The 21567-nt window shown below is 39.7% G+C and overlaps 1 protein-coding gene across 1 annotated transcript; it reads right to left on the bottom strand.

The window, feature by feature from the left end:
- Positions 1 to 376: 376 nt before the first annotated feature.
- On the bottom strand, positions 377 to 20450 carry LOC141607675 (uncharacterized). The gene is made up of 4 exons (XM_074427029.1): positions 20127 to 20450; positions 19315 to 19973; positions 17807 to 19235; positions 377 to 400 (listed from the first exon to the last, which is right to left on the bottom strand). Exons 1-4 carry the CDS (start codon positions 20448 to 20450, stop codon positions 377 to 379), a joined length of 2436 nt encoding a protein of 811 aa, XP_074283130.1.
- Between the last annotated feature and the right edge of the window lie 1117 nt (positions 20451 to 21567).

Genomic DNA, 21567 nt, shown 5'->3' on the forward strand with positions numbered 1-21567 from the left:
GGTGGCACGGATCAGAGGCCTTGGAGCCAAAAAACTTTCCTATGCTGGCAGGGTGACTCTCATCAATGCTGTTCTCAACACTCTTCAAAACTACTGGGCTCAAATGTTCATTATTCCTAAATGCATCATTAACCATATAATGGCCATTTGCAGGAACTTCCTGTGGGATGACTCCTCTGACTACCACAGAGTCCCCCTTGTAGCTTGGGACAAAGTTACTTTGCCTAAAAAGGAGGGAGGTTTAGGGATAAAGAAAGCTGATGTCTGGAATATTGCCACTGTGGGAAAAACTGGTTAATTGGATCTATTGCAAAGCTGATAGGCTATGGATTAAATGGATCAGTGATGTGTATATTAAAAATCAAGACTGGCATAACTACTCTCCCCCTGCTGATGCAACCTGGGTTTGGAAAAATGTGTGTAAAGTAAAAGAGAAGCTCAATGATGGTTTTCATGACAACAAATGGATAATGAACTCTAAAGGTTACTCTATTAAAGAGGGGTATGCCTAGCTTACTCCTACTCACCCCTCTCTGAACTGGACTAATATAGTGTGGAATAGTTAGAATATCCCTAAACACTCATTGACTACCTGGCTGAGAATGAATGAAGGCATGAATGTGAAGAGTAAATTGTTTAGGTTTGACTGCTGCCGATAATCGGTGTATACTTGTGCCACAGACAACCGTAAACAAAGTGGAGCATCTGTTCTTACGAACCGTGTGTATCTTTGTCAAAAAGTTCGACTGTTTGCTTTGCATTGGTTTGGAGGCAGCTTCCCAACAATAGACAGACTGAGTGCTGCTAACAGGAATACTATGCAATGGAAGTTTAAGGTGGCCATGTTCAATGCTTACTGCTATGTTATTTAGTTCCAAAGAAACAATGCCAGGATCAATGCCTGGCTAGTGAGACCTGAAGTTACTGCTGCTCGAATAGAGGATGACATCAAGAGGAGGATTAAAATGAAATGTAAGGTTATAGTTGTAACACCCCCATACTCCAAGTGCCTTACCAGGACCACTCAGGTATGAAGACATTACCATCTCGGTTACCCGAGGCAATGATAATCAAACAACAATGAAGAAACAACGTTTAATATAAATAGTTTAGCGAATAGTTACAATCCTCAAAACCAAACCAAAAGTACGATACATGATTCCAAACTGACTGTTCTAACTGAAATGTAAATAAACTAAAGGCTACAAATGAAGACTCCTATCATCATGTCGTGGCATCCCGGCTATCCCAGTACTCATCTCAATACCCGCTCAATATCTGCTCACCATCCCCGAATGGATCACCGCAGTTTACAAAACAACACCGGGGTCGTACTAATCACACAATCAATCAGTATAACAACAATAAGATACACAGACACCTTAACCGTCACACACACACACACACACACCAACCAACCAATTCCCATCATCTCAATACTCGATCGTCCACCGGACCAGCCACCAAAGGGGAGACCGCACGTACCCACCAAATCCCCGCTTCACATAGTGAGCGATAACCCTGTCCATTAATGTGCACATCCCTTCGTGGCGGGTTCCACGAAGCGAAACTAGGGCGTGAAGTCACTCCCAAGTGAACCCACTCGAGGCCACGCCTCGCGAACCATCAACAACGATCACAACCACAATCACAAGACAATTATTATATCAAACAACCAAATACAATACATCAACCAATATCCCATTATGGGACTAATACTGAGTAGGAAATCCTACCTGGTATGCACACAATCGACGGTCTCTCTTTCTTTGAGTCAAAAAGCCTCTTCTATGAACCCTCCTCCAATCATACAACACATAGAGGCTACCCATCACATACTACACATAAAAACCCCCAATCTCTAAATTAGAGTTTAACCAAATCAGAGGAAAAACAATAAAAAGGGTACATAGATCTTACCCTCGACGCAAGGAACCCAACGATATAAACAACGACAAGAACTCGACCGTCGAACTCCGGAATTGCTAAGAATGCGATTAGGAAGATGAACTTGTTGCTTTCTCTCTTAAACAAGAATTTAGGTTTTGTAAAAGTGGTTTAGAATAATGACGACTTTAACTTAAATACCTTAATCGCATAATTAACAAAACCCGAGAAAACTCCCCGTAAAACCGGACACTCGATCGAGTACCCCCTTAATCGATCGAGTGCCCCAGCTACTCGATCGAGTACCCAACAGGTCAGAAACTATTTTATTTCGCAACTTACCCTTACTCGACAGAGTAAGGGCTACTCGATAGAGTACCCCAAGACTTATAAATACGGAGTATTACAGTCTTCCCTCCTTAAAAGGAACTTCGTCCCCGAAGTTCAAACCACTACTAAACAAAGGTACTCCCATAACCTTCCCGACTCAGCAACCAAAATAAAATTCAACATAAAACATGATACTAACCCAACTCATCCCGACAAACATCCCGACACAACTTATAAAAGGGGTATAAAACTCTTAAAAACTGCTCGCGATCATCTCCTACCCCCCTAAAAGAAACAAGGTTACGTCCCCGTAACCATACATACCTGATCAAAAAGGAAAGGGTAACGCTCTTTCATAGCTTCCTCTGGCTCCCATGTAGCTTCCTCGGTCTCGTGGTTAGACCACAGGATCTTAAGCAAAACTGTCTCACCACTCCTAGTCTTTCTAACCTTTCGGTCTAGAATCTGCTTAGGCACCTCAAGATATGATAAGGACTCATCTAGCTCTAAGCTCTCTGCCTCCAACACATGTGACGGGTCACTCACATACTTCCGCAGCTGCGATACATGAAACACATTATGCACTCTCTCTAACGCAGCTGGTAAAGCTAGACGATAAGCAACTTCCCCAACTCGCTCTAAGATCTCATAAGGCCCTATAAACTTCTGACTTAACTTGCCTTTCTTCCCAAATCTCATAACCCCACGCAAAGGAGACACTTTCAAAAGAACCTTGTCCCCAACTTGAAACTCTATGTCCCGACGATGTAGATCTGCATAACTCTTTTGTCGATCCTGGGCTGCTCTCATCCGTTCCCTGATCATCTTAATCTGCTCCACCATCTCATGCACCATCTCTGGTCCTAAAACCACTTTGCCTCAAAGACTATCGTCCCAACAGATTGGACTCCTACATCTCCTCCCATACAAAGCCTCAAACGGTGCCATACCTATATTGGTGTGATAACTGTTATTGTAAGAAAATTCTATCAAGTCCACCTCTCTCGCTCCCAGCCTACCACCAAAATCCATCACACAAGCTCGCAACATATCCTCAAGAGTCTTGATTGTTCTCTCGATCTGCCTGTCTCAGAGCAGGATGAAATGTCAGTACTCATCTTCAAAGTTGTTCCCAACGATTCCTGCAACTCCTTCCAAAACCTCGATATAAACCTCGCATCTCTGTCAGACACTATGTCCTTAGGGACTCCATGTAACTTAAGCACGTTCTTTCGATATGCCATAGCCAATTGTGCCTTAGTCCATGTATCTTTCATTGGAACAAAGTGAGATGACTTGGTCGACGATCCACTATCACCCAAATCATGTTGTTACCTTGTTGACTCTTTGGCAAACCCACAATGGAATCCATGGAAATGGATTCCCACTTCCACTCATGCACCTCTAAAGACTGAATCTTACCTTGTGGTCATCGCTTGTTCCCCTTTAACTCTCGGCATGTCAAACAACGGACACAAACTCAGCTCTCTCTTTCTTCATCCTGTGCCACCAAAACGTTTTCTTCAAATCCTTGTATAGCTTGTCTCCTCCTGGATGAACTCAATATGGTGTGCAATGTGCCTCTGTCATGATAGTCTTTTTCAACTCCTCGTCATTAGGAACACACCACCTACCATCAAACCTCAAACTACCATCTCGTATGAATAGAAAACCGGACACTGTCCCTTTCTCTACTCCAGCTCTCCACTCCACTATCTTAGGATCCAAAGCCCGCTTACCCCGAATATCATCATAAAACTCCGGATGTACTTGTCCTATCACCCATGGCATCTCCTTTCCGCATCATATGTATCCCAAAACTCGCTACCTCATCCCTCACCTCATCAAAGATAGAGCCGTACACGTGGAATGTACACTCTTCCTACTCAAAGCATCAACTACAACATTGGCTTTCCCTTCATGGTAGATGATTTCCATGTCATAATCGCCAATCAGCTCCATCCACCTCCTCTGTCTCATGTTCAACTCCTTCTGCGTGAAGATGTACTTGAGACTCTTATGATCAGAAAATACCTTAAAGATTGCTCCATAAAGGTAATGTCTCCAAATCTTGAGAGCAAACACCACTGCACCCAACTCCAGATCATGAGTAGGGTAGTTCTCCTCATAAGGCTTCAATTACCTAGAAGCATAGGCAATCACTTTGCCATTCTGCATCAACACACATCCCAGCCCATTCTTCGAGGCATCTGTATACACCTCAAAGTTCTCGCTCCCTTCAGTAATGCTAAGACAGAGCGTGGTCAACCGCTCCTTTAATGTTTGGAACGCCGTCTCACAACTCTCATCCCAACGAAACCTGTTCTCTTTCCTCATCAACGCTGTCATCGGTCTAGCTATCTTAGAGAAATCTTTCACGAACCGTCCGTAGTATCCAAACTAAACCCAAGAAACTCCTAACCTCAAGAACATTCTTCTGCTTCCCACTTTGTCATTGCCTCAATCTTCGCCGGATCCACAGCTACCCCATCTTTAGAGATTACATGCCCCAGAAAAGCAACTTTCTCTAACCAGAACTCACACTTGGACAGTTTAGCATACAACTCATGATCCCTCAAAGTCTGCAACACGATTCTCAGATGCTCCTCATGCTCCTCCTTAGTCTTAGAGTAGACTAAGATATCATCGATAAACACTACTACAAAGTGGTCCAAAAACTGTCTGAAGATTCTATTCATCAAATCCATAAACACTACCGGCGCATTAGACAACCCAAACGGCATCACCACATACTCATAATGGCCATACCTCGACGTGAAAGCTGTCTTTGGTATGTCCACCTCTCTAATCTTCACCTGATGGTACCCCGACCTCAAATCAATCTTAGAAAAGACTGTTGCACCGCTCAACTGATCAAACAGGTCATCTATCCTTGGCAAAGGATACTTGTTCTTTATCGTCACTCGGTTCAGCTCCCTGTAATCTATGCATAACCTAAAACTCCCATCTTTCTTCTTCACGAAAAGAACTGGTGCTCCCCACGGCGATACACTTGGTCTAATGTATCCCTTCTCTATCAGATCATACCCTTAGGACCTCTTAAAGACACTTTCTTTTGATGACAGTCTATCTTAGCTTTATACTTTCCTAACCAATCCATCCCAACTATCATCTCAAAACCGTTAAAAGGAAACTCTAGCAAGTTTACAGGGAAATCAACTTGCCCAACTATCAAAGATACCTCTCTGAACAATCTCCCACACGATACAGACTCACGCGAAGGTATGAAAACTTGCTCACTGACAGACTCATATACTCTCAAACCCAACTGTTTGACATGACTCGAAGACACAAACGACTGAGAAGCCCCTGAATCAAACAAAACAAATGTAGGAATACCATTAACAAGGAATGTACCGGTGATAACGTGCGCATCTTCCTCAGCTGCTTTCTTCTCCATCATGAATAACTTGCCACTGGTCTTCCGCCCACCTCCCGGACAAGATCTTGGCCGAGGTGGTCGGCTTAGCACTCGACCCTTGATTGTTGTTGTTGTTCGCTGGTGGTTTCTGATAAGGATTACCGCCGTTGCGGTTGCCTCCACTCTGGTAACTCTGACTTCCCCGGTTTGGCCACGATCCAGCCGGTATGTTGCTCGCGAAGCTCACGCAGTCTCCGGAAAGATCCCGGTGCACTTGTGCACTCATGTCTCTTGTGGCCTACACCACCACAACCTATAGCAGTCACTCCCCAACTATTACTCACACTTCCACGGCCACGCCCAAAGGAAGCCCCAAAGATCGAACCCGGACCCGAGAAGAAAATCCCTTAGACTGATTGTGGTTGCCTTTCTTGTGATTCGATTGGCCACCACCCTCACTCTCGGACTTCCTCTTCTCACCACCTAACCTCTCCCGAGCCATCTCCACTAACCTCTCGCTCTCCCCCTCCTCTCATAAGCTTCCTTAACATCAGTAAGGATTCCCACGGGTAACTTATCCATAATCTTAGGGGTCAACCCCTCTCAAACCTCAATGCCGATTCTCCTCACTCAAACCCATATCCTCAAAGATACCTAGACTTCTCATTGAACAGCTGTAGTACTCACCACGGACATCTCGGCGGTCATCTTAAAACCATCAAACTCTTCTCTCATCTTACTCCTCACATGTTCCGGTACAAACTCCTTCCTCACAGCCCTACGAAACTCCTCCCAAGGTATAGCAGGTAAGCCTTGGTTTGTATATATCTCCTTAGCACTCACTTTCACCGAATCCCACCACTTGCCTGTTGCCTCCCTCGGATAGAACGCACTGTTCCACTCTCATCTCATCGGACAGTGAACCAAATCTAATATGTTCTCCATCTCTCTCAGCCAACTATCAAGAAGTTTAGGCTCCCCAACTCCCTTGTATTCTTTCGGGTTAAACCTCGCAATATAGAGGCTGATTTTTGAATGATCAACCTCCTTCTCCTTATCCTTATTCTTATCCTCATTCACTTTCTTTAGGGTCTCGAAGAGCATCCTGTGCTCTAACATCTTAACGATGTCATCCACGGTCATAAGCTCAGCTCTCGCATACAAAGCAGTTCTCTTGGGCGGCATCTTGAAACTATACATATATAAGAAAGGGTATATGAACACACGTACTAAACTTCAAAACACGAAAATACGCCACCCAGAACCCACTCGATCGAGTTCCCAAACCCACTCGATCGAGTAACGGGCTACTCGATCGAGTGCCCAACATACTCGATCGAGTACCCAAACATCGACCCCAATGACCTTCGATCTCTTACCTACTCGATCGAGTATCTAGGCTACTCGATCGAGTGACCCCCTACTCGATCGAGTGCCCCTAGCTACTCGATCGAGTCCCCAAAAACACGATTCTGGACTCAAAATCGTCAAAAACCCACCCGATCGAGTCAGTCCCACTCGATCGAGTCACGCTAATACATAAAAGCTACCCGCATATTACGTCATATGCTAACATGCTAAACTTATAAACCACATTATATCATAATACACATGCTACACATCTTTTCTACCATCTACGAGATCATTTCATCATGTTATTAAATGCCACATTGTAAATCATCCAACATGTTATCATCTCATCAACAAATTCCCACATATCACCATTTTCTTTCACATGCTCAACTTTCTACTTCAACACCCAACAATTAACACATTTCACCACATTCTTACACAAGTTAACCAAACACACATACGACTCGACAAACACTTCCCCCATGTGACCGGTTCAAAGTTGTAGGGCGACCCTAGCGACTTTAGGATGTCTCCCAAGCCTTTGCACTAGCTCCTACAACTTTTACCCCGGGTTCATTTTAATTGACTCCCTATGTTCATTAGGTTCATTGGTTACAGGTTTCAGGATCGTCGCTCTGATACCATTTGTAACACCCCCATACTCCAAGTGCCTTACCAGGACCACTCAGGTATGAAGACATTACCATCTCGGTTACCCGAGGCAATGATAATCAAACAAAAATGAAGAAACAACGTTTAATATAAATAGTTCAGCGAATAGTTACAATCCTCAAAACCAAACCAAAAGTACGATACATGATTCCAAACTGACTGTTCTAACTGAAATGTAAATAAACTAAAGGCTACAGCGGAAGACTCCTATCATCATGTCGTGGCATCCCAGCTATCCCAAGACTCATCTCAATACCGCTCAATATCTGCTCACCATCCCAAATGGATCACCGCAGTTTATAAAACAACACCGGGTCGAGACTAATCACACAATCAATCAATCGTATAACAACAATAAGATACACAGACATACCTTAATCACACACACACACACACAACCAACCAATTCCCATCATCTCAATACTGACTGTCCACTGGACCAGCCCTGCCAGTGGGGGACCGCAGCCGTACCCACCAAATCCCCGCTCCACATAGTAAGCGATAACCCTGTCCATTAATGTGCACATCCCTTCTGTGGCGGGTTCCACAGAAGGCGAAACTGGGGCGTGAAGTCACTCCCGCAAGTGACCCCACTCAGCCGAGGCCACGCCTCGCGAACCATCAACAACGATCACAACCACAATCACAGTACAATTATTATATAAAACAACCAAATACAATACATCAACCAATATCCCATTATGGGACTAATACGAGTAGGAAATCCTACCCGGTATGCACACAATCGAGACAGTCTCTCTATCAACCGAGTCAAAAAGCCTCTTCTATGAACCCTCCTCCTATCATACAACACATAGAGGCTACCCATCACATACTACACATAAAAACCCCCAATCTCTAAATTAGGGTTTAACCAAATCAGAGGAAAAACAATAAAAAGGGTACATAGATCTTACCCTCGACGCAAGGAACCCAACGATATAAACAACGACAAGAACTGACCGTCTGAACTCCGGGAATTGCTAAGAATGCGATTAGGAAGATGAACTTGTTGCTTTCTCTCTTAAACAGGAATTTAGGTTTTGTAAAAGTGGTTTAGAATAATGACGACGGAACTTAAATACCTTAATCGCATAATTAACAAAACCCGAGAAAACTCCCCGTAAAACCGGACACTCGATCGAGTACCCCCTTACTCGATCGAGTGCCCCAGCTACTCGATCGAGTACCCAACAGGTCAGAAACTATTTTATTTCGCAACTTACCCTTACTCGACAGAGTAAGGGCTACTCGATAGAGTACCCCAAGACTTATAAATACGGAGTATTACAATAGTAGATCAATCTCAGCTACTTTGGCTGCAAAATATGATGCTGGTTTGATATGCTTCTAGTAGGATTTGATCCTTGAACCTCATGTAATTATTTTTTGATATGATATATAATATACTCACATTACACCAAAAAAAAAAACACTGTATTGCAGCAAGCAATAGGTCTGAAATCAAGGACACTATTGGGGTTGGTCATTTTGGGAATGAGATTGAGGTTTGTGGTTGTAACACTCCGTATTTTATTAAGTTGGATAAAATTCTTTTAATTGCTATTTTGAATTTAATTACATCATTTAACGATTTATATATATATGCTTAGCTAATTAATTAATTTCATCATAATTCGATACGTTAATTTTAATAATCATTAATAAGTTTATTTAAAGTTAGTTCGAGTTTATTGAAGTTAGTTCGAGTTTATTTATTTAATAATTTCCGTTTCTTTACGAGTCCTTATGAAAGTTGTTTTAAGTGAACCCGAGATGGATTTTGGGAACAAAACCGTCCAATTAGCTATTTTGAGCTTATTTCACTAAATTAGCAATTTTATTAATATCCGTTAGTTTCGTAAAAATCGCTAATAATTCCGTTTCAAGCCGATTTCTTATTATTTACGTTAACTAGCTGAGTTTATTTTATTTTCACTCATTAAATTTATTTATTATTGATTTCGTTTTATTACTGAAACTTTTACTTAAATCGGTTAAATTTAATTCAAAACGGTTTTAATAACTATCGAAGTTTCTTAACGACGAAGAAACGTACGTATAATAAATAGCAGGCTGGCAGGCTGCTGCCTCATTTTTTATTTCCCACGTCTCTTTCTTCTTTTCCTCTTCTTCGCCCTTCTTATTCCTTCTGTTTGTTACCTCTTCAATTTTTGTCTATAATCCGTCCTGGTGCTCCGTTTGTCATCCGTTTTCAACTATTTTTGTTCCATAGCGCTCCTTTCGTCGTTCTCGTCAATCCGTTGTAAGTAAAATTCATTTTCGTCATGTATTTTTACAAACCCATTTATATTTTCAGCTTTATTTATTATAAGACTATTTGTATGTACTAAAATAGACGGTGCGGTAGAAGATTAAAAAGGTAACGATAACGGATTACTCGATATTACTTGTAAAATATGTTTATTTCGAATGCTGGTTAGTCTGTTTTATAATTAAGACGGTGTATAATTATATATAGGGATCCTTATGGATGTTAATTAGTCAGTTGTATAGTTGAGACGGTGTATACTGATATGTGGAGATAGTTGAGACGGTGTATACTGACCTCTAGGGATCATTTGGGATGCTAGTTAGTAAGTGGTATATTTAAGACGGTGTATGCTGACATGTATGGATTGTTTTGGGTGATAATTGGTGTGTTTTATAGTTGAGACGGTGTATACCTTGACATGTAGGGATTGTTTTGGACTAATTTGGACTCGTGTTGGGCGATTTTTGTAGTCTTTAGGGTCTGTTTTTGAGTTGCTTTATACTTGTGGATTTCCGCTCTAAAACCGTTTTAAATGCTGACTTAGTTGGCTCAGCTAGGACTGTTTTTAGGCGCGAGAATGAAGTCTTAAGGGGACGATTGGTACTCTGTTTTGGGCAGGGACGAGAGCTGTCATCGTGGGTTTTCACTTTGCATTTGAGGACTGGAGTTGAGGTCGAACTTAGGCATCTTTTGGGTTCTGTTTTGGACTGATTTTTGGGTCAGGTTATGAAGTAGGGTGAAGGGTGGCTATGGGTAGTCGGGTGGTGGTCGTGTCGGACTCCCAGTGGCCTAGCTGTGGCCTGGCCGTGGCCTAGCTAAGTCACTAATTTGAGGCCATGTGTAGTTGGTGGTTAGGCCGAGTTTGAGGTTGTCATAATAACTTTTGAGCCGTGTCCATAAATTGTTTTGACGCTAGTTTGGTTTATTTAAAATATAATTAAATTAATTTCCGTCTGATATTTTATATAAAGATAATTCGTTAATATCGTCCTTTCACATGATAGAATGTTAGCATTTATGTTGGTAAGTTGGACTCTTTGCCCCTCTTATGGTTAATTAGGTATCCTACTTGTCTTGTGTGGTGTGGGCTAAAGTATTCAAGCTGGGACTAGCTGGGACTAGGTCCTAGGTGAGTATTTCGGCCTTCATTATAGATAGGTCATTATAGTCTTTGACGAGTGTATGTTCACTACTTAATAGCCTCTGTGTTCCTGACTTGGTGGGTTTATATCCAAGTTGGGGCATGACCTCGTTACTTATTTTGAGAGTAAGTGGTCAGCTTAAGTACTAGCCAACCCTTTGGTGGACTCCTTAGGGTACTCACATGGTTTTATAAAATTGTGGGTCTTGGGTGCGGTGGTGTGTATCCGCATGTCTAGGTCTGCGCAGATTTAGTACTAGGGTTGTGGTGTGTCTTGGCCATGTTTTGATAGAACCTCTGAGCCAAGATACCGGTTCGATTACCTTCCCTACCTCGTGGTATAGACTCGAGTTACAGAGTGACTATTGACGGGGCTAAGAACTTATGCATGTCTTTGATATATTGCCCTTTCTTGTTTGATGATTCTATGAATCATAGAAGGTGAGATGCAAGCCGGCTATGGTTGATAGAGTTTGGATTCCTGGATGTTATGTGATTCACATGATAGGGTAGTATGAGTCGGTCTAGTAATCACATGCTAGGACTATGTGTTGTTATATTGTTGTTCACATGATAAGCACGATTGTCTAGCATCTATATGCTAAGGCTATGTGTTATTCATATTCATATTCTTATGTTTACATGTTATATTAATTATGACATTTCGTGGCTGGGAGAACTCGGAGTTACTCCCCACTGACTGTGGCTTTCGTATTTGTATAAAATGCGAATGACAGGTAGATGATGCATATATGGGGTACATGGACGAGCTAGCGAGCAAAGTAACCTTGGAACCTAGATTGGCTTTATTTTATTGTGACCCTTAAACACTTTTTATGTCACATACATTTTTGGGACATATGTCTCCCTCTTTACATTTGGTTGTATAATTTGCTATTCGCGACTTTAGCGATGGTTATGTTATGACTCTTCTAGTTAGACCTTGTATGTTTGACACCTTCCAATTTGGATATCTTTATAACAGGTTCAGGTTTTAAAAATTACAGGTTTTTACCCAAATGAACCTATTACAAACATATCCATGCAGTTTTATTCTAGAATTACGTGTTTATTTTTCCGCGATAAATGAGGGTGTCACAGTTGGTATCAGAGCATATTTGCTCCCGACGCACGTTTGTGCACCCCAATATAAATAACTTGACCTTAAAATAATAAACTTGAGAGATGTGTAAGATGGGTAGACTTAGGACCTTATGTTGTAGTCTCTGTGTGTTTGCTCTTTGTTAGGTACTAACCTGTTTGTTGATTGTCATTTAATAATTATTGTGTTCTTGGATCAATGACTGTGAGCTTATCTATAGCTAATAGAGCTATTACCCTTATTATAAAAAAAAAATTGAACTAAAGGTTTTGAAAATATTTTAATGTTTTTCACTGGTTTTAACGTCAATTAGTGTTAAAGCTTGTTATTGGAGACGTCTGATAATTAGTTTTATCATTTGTTGGTGTAAAAATATATTTTTATGTCTTTGAATTTGAATATTGATGTTCTTGAGTGATCGCCAAGAGTATCTCCGTTCCATTGAAAGGACACTTATATTTTACGAAGATCAAGAGTTAGTGCCTATTGCTGAGGAGTGAAGATTTGTTCAACCTTTGAAGAATGCTTCTACTTCCTTGAAGATGTTTCCCGTTCTTTTTGTATCTCGCCTTATTCTTAATCTCTTGGTGCTTATCCTCCTTCTAAACTCCCTTTTGTTTTACTTTAAAAGCTACGCTTGTACTCCTAACTTGTCCTTTGTTCTTTGCTTATCCTCCCTTAACGCCATTAGATAGTACTCTTTCTTGTGAGGAATGATGACCTGGGTTGGAAAATTCGACTTTTGAGGAGATTGTTTGTGTCTGACCCTTAACCCTGGCTTTGAGAAGTCGTGATGTTAGAAAGACTTAGGTAAGGTGATGAGACATACTTAGTGATTCTTATACCTAGTTCCTTGACAAAGTAAGTATAATCGATTGGTGGATTCTTTGTGTTAGGAATGAGTTGCCTATGTGATTAAAGTTATAGAACTTGGCTTTGTTGTTTATGTTTGAGATTTGAAAGCTTAGTAGGTTGAGCGTCGTCACCTTAGGAGTAAACATGAGATAAGTTTAGAATATGAATTAGGAAGAAACCCCATTTTTAGATGTTAACAATCCCGTATAGTTTGGGAATGTGATTTGGTGTTAGTTGTTCCTTGAGAACTTTGTTGAGAAGTCTTTATCAATTCATTCTTTGGTTTTTAAAACATTGAGGTTATGTCGAGTGCTTGAGATAAAGAGATGCTTTTATACTTGAGTGATAGATTTGATTTAGGGAAATCCTAATATGTGATAAGATAGGTGGAAGAAGTATCTAACCGATTTATCACCCCTTAAGCGAGCGTTTATTTTACCTTGACCTTTGTTTGGGATTTGGTCGTTTTGTCATGAGGTACAATGCCCTAATAGGCGTGACCTTGTTAGAGAGAACTTTAAGTTTTAGGAAGCGTATGGATTAAGCCTTAAAATCCTCTTTCGTACCATTAATCGTTTTCCTCCCTTTCGTTCATACCTTGGTTGGATTTGATTCTTAACTATAAAAGTTTACTCGTTATTTCCTTGTCTTGAATACCTTCCTAATTCTAATATCTCTTACTGGTTGTTAACTAGTTATCTTTATGATTCGACTCTTTTAGTCTCACACCCTGACATGTTGCTTAAGTTTCCTTGTTGTCTAAAATTCCCTTTCTCCTCGATCATAAGCGTTACCGTTCATACCTCTTTTCCTCGCTTCATCTTGCTCCTCCTTTAAGTTTGACATTCGTATCTTGTGAAACTCTATCTTTGACATCCTTGTAATTTTGACTTCAATTTCTACCCTATGAAATTCATTATAGCTCTCTTGTTGCTTAAGTTTGAGCTCTCTTAACATACTTTGTTTCTATGCTATCTAAGTTACTTTCCTTTTTGTACAACTTCTAAACTTTCAAGCTACCAGTTTCGATTCATTCTTAAAAGTTTATGTCACTTCTGCAAACCTAACCTATTTTTAAAGATTTGAAAATGAAAATTTGATTTAGTTCCCTATTCCTTCCTTGAATATAAACTCATTTATCGTAATTTTAATTACTAGACCCGAGATTTCGTTAAGTTTTGTCCAATTTCTGTTAACTTTGATCTATTTATGACTTCTTTGTCAAATTTTAATGTTACACTTTCAGGGATTTGACCCCCAATTGGGTTTAAAAGTGAAACCTTCATTTCTATTTTGGCTTTTTGCAAAAGAAAATTTGAGTAGATTACCTTTTCTTTTGATTTTAACGTTGATCGGATGTTAGAACTCGTTATTAGAAACGTTTAATAACTTGTTCTACTCTTGTCGACGAGTGATTTTCGTTTTTAAATTTGTCTTTGACTTGGAAGGTTAGCGTTCTTGTGTGCACAACAAGAGCAATTTCGTTCCATGAATGAGACTTATACTTTTGAAAACTTTTCATTAATGTTTCTGAAAGTATTTTGATTTTCGATTTATACAAATAATTTGCTTTTTGACCTTATCTTTGATTTGGAATGTGATGTTCTTGAATGCGCAACGAGAACACTTCCGTTCCTTTGATGAGAATCTGTTCGTTTTAAAATTTTATTTGAAACTTTTGAAAGAATTTTAATTCTTACGATAAGTGACCTTTTAAATGTTTTGGTTACCGATTCCAATTTCAGTTTTATTTTTATAACCTTTCATTTATACTTTCAAGTTTCGAGGACGAAACTTTTTAAAAGATGGGGTGATTGTAACACCCCGTATTTTATTAGGTTGGATAAAATTCTTTTAATTGCTATTTTGAATTTAATTACATCATTTAACGATTTATATATATATATGCTTAGCTCATTAATTAATTTCATCATAATTCGATACGTTAATTTTAATAATCATTAATAAGTTTATTTAAAGTTAGTTCGAGTTTATTGAAGTTAGTTCGAATTTATTTATTTAATAATTTCCGTTTCTTTACGAGTCCTTATGAAAGTTGTTTTAAGTGAACCCGAGTTGGATTTTGGGAACAAAACCGTCCAATTAGCTATTTTGAGCTTATTTCACTAAATTAGCAATTTTTATTAATATCCGTTAGTTTCGTAAAAATCGCTAATAATTCCGTTTCAAGCCGATTTCTTATTATTTACGTTAACTAGCTGAGTTTATTTTATTTTCACTCATTAAATTTATTTATTATTGATTCCGTTTTATTACTGAAACTTTTACTTAAATCGGTTAAATTTAACTCGAAACGGTTTTAATAACTATCGAAGTTTCTTAACGACGAAGAAACGTACGTATAATAAATAGCAGGCTGGTAGGCTGCTGCCTCATTTTTGATTTCCCACGTCTCTTTCTTCTTTTCCTCTTCTTCGCCCTTCTTATTCCTTCTGTTTGTTACCTCTTCAATTTTTGTCTATAATCCGTCCTGGTGCTCCGTTTGTCATCCGTTTTCAATTATTTTTGTTCCATAGCGCTCCTTTCGTCGTTCTCGTCAATCCATTGTAAGTAAAATTCATTTTCGTCATGTATTTTTACAAACCCATTTATATTTTCAGCTTTATTTATTATAAGACGGTTGTATGTACTAAAATAGACGGTCTGGTAGAAGATTAAAAAGGTAACGATAACGGATTACTCGATATTACTTGTAAAATATGTTTATTTCGAATGCTGGTTAGTCTGTTTTATAATTAAGACGGTGTATAATTATATATAGGGATCCTTATGGATGTTAATTAGTCAGTTGTATAGTTGAGATGGTGTATACTGATATGTGGAGATAGTTGAGACGGTGTATACTGACCTCTAGGGATCATTTGGGATGCTAGTTAGTAAGTGGTATATTTAAGACGGTGTATGCTGACATGTATGGATTGTTTTGGGTGATAATTGGTGTGTTTTATAGTTGAGACGGTGTATACTGACATGTAGGGATTGTTTTGGACTAATTTGGACTCTGTGTTGGGGCGATTTTTGTAGTCTTTAGGGTCTGTTTTTGAGTTGCTTTATACTTGTGGATTTCCGCTCTAAAACCGTTTTAAATGCTGACTTAGTTGGCTCAGCTAGGACTGTTTTTAGGCGCGGGAATGGAGTCTTGGGGGACGATTGGTACTGTTTTGAGCGGGGACGAGAGCTGTCATCGTGGGTTTTCACTTTGCATTTGAGGACTGGAGTTGAGGTCGAACTTAGGCATCTTTTGGGTTCTGTTTTGGACTGATTTTTGGGTCAGGTTATGAAGTAGGGTGAAGGGTGGTTATGGGTAGTCGGGTGGTGGTCGTGTCGGACTCCCAGTGGCCTAGCTGTGGCCTGGCCGTGGCCTAGCTAAGTCACTAATTTGAGGCCATGTGTAGTTGGTGGTTAAGCCGAGTTTGAGGTTGTCATAATAACTTTTGAGCCGTGTCCATAAATTGTTTTGACGCTAGTTTGGTTTATTTAAAATATAATTAAATTAATTTCCGTCTCATTTTTTATATAAAGATAATTCGTTAATATCGTCCTTTCACATGATAGAATGTTAGCATTTATGTTGGTAAGTTGGACTCTTTGCCCCTCTTATGGTTAATTAGGTATCCTACTTGTCTTGTGTGGTGTGGGCTAAAGTATTCAAGCTGGGACTAGCTGGGACTAGGTCCTAGGTGAGTATTTCGGCCTTCATCATAGATAGGTCATTATAGTCTTTGACGAGTGTATGTTCACTGCTTAATAGCCTCTGTGTTCCTGACTTGGTGGGTTTATATCCAAGTTGGGGCATGACCTCGTTACTTATTTTGAGAGTAAGTGGTCAGCTTAAGTACTAGCCAACCCTTTGGTGGACTCCTTAGGGTACTCACATGGTTTTATAAAATTGTGGGTCTTGGGTGCGGTGGTGTGTATCCGCATGTCTAGGTCTGCTTGATTTAGTACTAGGGTTGTGTTGTGTCTTGGCCATGTTTTGATAGAACCTCGAGCCAAGATACCGGTTCGATTACCTTCCCTACCTCGTGGTATAGACTCGAGTTCTGAGTGACTATTGACGGTGCTAAGAACTTATGCCTGTCTTTGATATATTGCCCTTTCTTGTTTGATGATTCTATGAATCATAGAAGGTGAGATGCAAGCCGGCTATGGTTGATAGAGTTTGGATTCCTGGATGTTATGTGATTCACATGATAGGGTAGTATGAGTCGGTCTAGTAATCACATGCTAGGACTATGTATTGTTATATTGTTGTTCACATGATAAGCACGATTGTCTAGCATCTATATGCTAAGGCTATGTGTTATTCATATTCATATTCTTATGTTTACATGTTATATTAATTATGACATTTCGTGGCTGGGAGAACTCGGAGTTACTCCCCACTGACTGTGGCTTTCGTATTTGTATAAAATGCGAATGACAGGTAGGTGATGCATATATGGTGTACATGGACGAGCTAGCGAGCAAAGTAACCTTGGAACCTAGATTGGCTTTATTTTATTGTGACCCTTAAACACTTTTTATGTCACATACATTTTAGGGACATATGTCTCCCTCTTTACATTTGGTTGTATAATTTGTTATTCGCGACTTTAGCGATGGTTATGTTATGACTCTTCTAGTTAGACCTTGTATGTTTGACACCTTCCAATTTGGATATCTTTATAACAGGTTCAGGTTTTAAAAATTACAGGTTTTTACCCAAATGAACCTATTACAAACATATCCATGCAGTTTTATTCTAGAATTACGTGTTTATTTTTCCGCGATAAATGAGGGTGTCACAGTGGTGTTAAGCTCTCTCAACAGTTTCTCAGAATTGAAGAAGTCTTTAACAGCATCAGTAATATCATCACCAACAGTTCCCCAAGTGTCCTTAAAGAACTGACTTGAGTAACCATCTGGGCCAGGAGATTTTGAAGAAGCAATGGAAAACATACTATTTTTTACCTCAGCAGAAGTAATGGGAGCCAAGAGGATAGCATGGTGATCAGGGGTAACCAATCTTCCAGTCCTGACAGTAGGAGCATGTACAGGAGTAGTAGGGAGACTTGTACCCAGCAGTTCCTTATAGTAATTCAGGAAGGCATGCTCAATATCACTAGGATTACTATAGAGGATCCCATCAGTCCCTTTAATGCTACTTACACTGTTATGAACCTGCCTAGCTCTGATTTGATTATGGAAGAAATGAGTATTATCATCCCCATTGGCCAGCCACTCAACTTTGGCCTTCTGGGACAGGAAGCTATGTTGGACTTTGCACAAGTGCCTCAAAGAGTCAGCGGCAGCCAGTTCAGCCTCAGTCAAAGCATGATCAGTAGGAGTTCTCTGGATCTGAAGCTGAATATCGTCTAAGAGGGCCTGGGCCACACCAACAGCTTTGTCAACATCAGAGAAGTGGTTCCTTTTCAATTCTTTCAGAGGCTTCTTTAATTTCTTCAATTTGGTCACAATTTGATACATAAGAGACCCCTGAACAGAAGGGAGCCAGTTATTCTTAACAAGATCCTGAAAACCAGAGTCAAGACTCCACATATTGTAATACCTAAAAGCTGGCCTTCTACTAGCCTTGTCTTGTCTTCTATAGCACACCACAGGGTTATGGTCAAACAAACCTTCAGGGAGAAAGTGAGCATAAGCAAGTGGATATATATCCATCCACTCTGGATTAACAAGGAAACTATCAATTCGAGAATAGTGTCTAGTCCCAAGCACTTGCTTGTTGTTCCAAGTATAAAAAGCACCCATCCCTTGAATATCAATCAGATCACAATATTGGACACACTCTCTAAACTCCATAATTTCAGAGGAAGTAACCTCCCTTCCAATCCCCCATGGGCCAGGAAAATTATCATGGACATATTTCAGGTCCTGCCAGAGATCCATCCTATCCTCATCATCATTAAATCCATATACTACTGTGAAAATGAAACCATCACCAGTAGACAATACAATAACCTGAACAGTAATATTTTGAGCAGATTGATGCAAAGTAGTAACATTAAAGAAGAGAGGAATCCAAATGACCCACACTCTCCCACCAGAATGAAAACTATTATTATTGATGCCTTTCCAATGAGACCCTAAATTATTCAAAATTTTATCAAAATCCTGCTGCTTAACCTTAGTTTCAACTAACCCATAGAGACCAACTTTATTCTGATGTAAGAACTTCTTGACATCCAGTTGCTTGTTGATCCCATTTATTCCCCTAACATTCCAACTACCAATACTATTCATGATTAACAACTCCTGGTGGTTCCTCCTGTCCCCCATTCTGACTTGCTTGCTTTGTAGGACTGAGAGCTTCAGCATAAGATTTTGCAGGAGAAACTTCAGTACTTAGAGAATGATGTTCTTGCCTTGATATCTGCTGAATGATAGTGACAGTAGGAATATGATCAGAATTATGGAAAGTAGGACCCCCAAATGGAGCTGGAGTCTTCTGAACTATAGGCGTAGCAGGTTGCGCAGTCTGAGAAGGCCTCTGGATAGGTCTCCAAACCTTATCCCCTGGCTTAGGACCTGGTTTGGAAGGTTTAGTGACAGGCACAGAAGTGTCTTTTTTCCTGCACATATCCTGAGTATGGCATATTCCCTTACAAGTGCTACAAATAGTTGGCTTCCACTCATATTCCACCAACACACACACCTCCTTTCCTTTTTCATCCAGAAAAAAAAACTTATCAGGGAACTCTTGTCCTATATCAACTTCTATCAGTAGCCTTGCATACCCAAGCCTGGTTTTGTCCTCCGTGGCACCGTCTCTTTTAATAAATTTACCCAAAAGTCCTGCCAATTTCTCAAGACAAGACCTACTCCAAAACTTCAGAGGCAAACCACAGAGACGCAACCAGATAGGTACAGACTTAACTTTTTCTTTCATGAGACAACAAGTTTCTGACCAAGGTTTGACAACTAAAGGCTTATTATCAAACATTAGGACACCCTGTTGCAGAACAAGAGACTGACACTCCTTTGTAGGAAACCTCACCAAGAAGACACCATTAGGTAGGAAAGATAATTTGTCAAACTTATAAACACCCCATAGTTTCTAAATAAAGCCAGACAAGAGCTCCCATGGTGGGTTCCCCCCAAGTACATAGCATACTACCGCCGTATCCCAATATTTAAGTTCTGACTCCACATCCTCAGATGTTAATTGTAAAAGCCCCTTAGAACTAGGTCCAATTGAAGAAGAGGAAGAGCGTTTACCTTTCACTTGGGTCCATTCACCATCTGCTTCCTTTTTAGGCTGGGAAACCTCATCATCTTCTACAATCGTCCCCAAATCCAAAACTGGAATACCCACAATTTCATTAACCTCCTTTGTTCTCAAAGCTTCTGCTGATTGTGGTATACCAGGCTCTCCTTGACTTGATTCCGAAGTGCTAGCAATCTCATGAGGAGACGACGTTTGTTCCATATCTAGATTAAGATCAGTACAATTAGTAAATGAAAGTCGAGTTTTTGCTCTAGAACGAATTTTGTTTTTTGATTGAGTTTTTTTTGTGATTTTTCTTGCCATTGTGCAATCAAAACCCTAAAAAACCTAGAGAGAAGTCAGAGAAAACCATTTCTAGAGTTTCATGATATGTCTACTTATTTTGCGATTTTAATAAGTTAAAAATCGTGAATTTCCATAAAACCGGGTTATATGTACGATATAAGTTTAAATAGGGCGATTTGGCACATAACTTCGCATGTTAGATATATATTATAATGCTTCATATTTCATTGTTGAATGTCATATTTTATTTATGTAATTTTGAATTATGTAATTTTATCTTAGTATGGCCTTAGTTTTAATCGATATTTCCCGTAATGTAAGGGGATATTGATTCGGTTGTAATTTAATGTGATCTCGTATCACTTTTATTTTTACTAGTTTTTCATATTACAAATGTATAATAGGAATAGATATGTATTTTAGTATTATTTGTAATTCCGGAGTTCCTTCAAGACGGTGCCATTCGGAAAGGCGTTCCGACAAAGACGGTGTTCTTGGGAGGCATGCCACTTGAAGATTCAAGGGACCAAAGGAGTTGGTTTCCGAATATGTAATAGATTATTTTATTTTCTATTTTAGGAAGGTCATACTAGGAATTTATTATTTGCTTTGCATTTCTTTTAATATATTGCATGCATTGCCAAATCGCCATAACAACACATGCATATCTTGAGTCTTCGACCATGTCAACTATAATGATCGATAATTCATTTTTAGTTCACTTAAAATTGATAGATAATAAATTGACAAGACCTCCACTTTTAAGATTGAGACTTAGCCTTACCAAATATTAGGAGCCCATGAATCTCAACTTCATAAGGGGTACAATACGATTTTTCGGGGTACTTTAATTGACGTTGGGTAAATGGGGTAATAAATAGTTATTACACTTTGAAAATTTGGTTGATCTCAACGAAAGTATTTGCGACCGTAACCGCAATAGGTTCGGGCTAAAGATGAACTTAACGTAAATTCATCGACCGAGAGTTCTAATTGTAGAATCGGTTAAGAAGGTTAACCCACCAAGTTATAT

This window comes from Silene latifolia, chromosome 10 (assembly GCF_048544455.1).
Source record: "Silene latifolia isolate original U9 population chromosome 10, ASM4854445v1, whole genome shotgun sequence".
Lineage (NCBI taxonomy): Eukaryota > Viridiplantae > Streptophyta > Magnoliopsida > Caryophyllales > Caryophyllaceae > Silene > Silene latifolia.

What these genes read in the sequence shown, in the direction of transcription:
- LOC141607675 (XM_074427029.1), bottom strand. Translation starts at nt 20,450, where the DNA reads ATGGAACAAACGTCGTCTCCTCATGAGATTGCTAGCACTTCGGAATCA. An exon ending in ATACGGCGGTAGTATGCTAT is followed by an intron (nt 19,974 to 20,126) that starts GTACTTGGGGGG and finishes GTTCTGCAACAG; the next exon opens with GGTGTCCTAATGTTTGATAA. An exon ending in GAAGCTCTCAGTCCTACAAA is followed by an intron (nt 19,236 to 19,314) that starts GCAAGCAAGTCA and finishes TTGGAATGTTAG; the next exon opens with GGGAATAAATGGGATCAACA.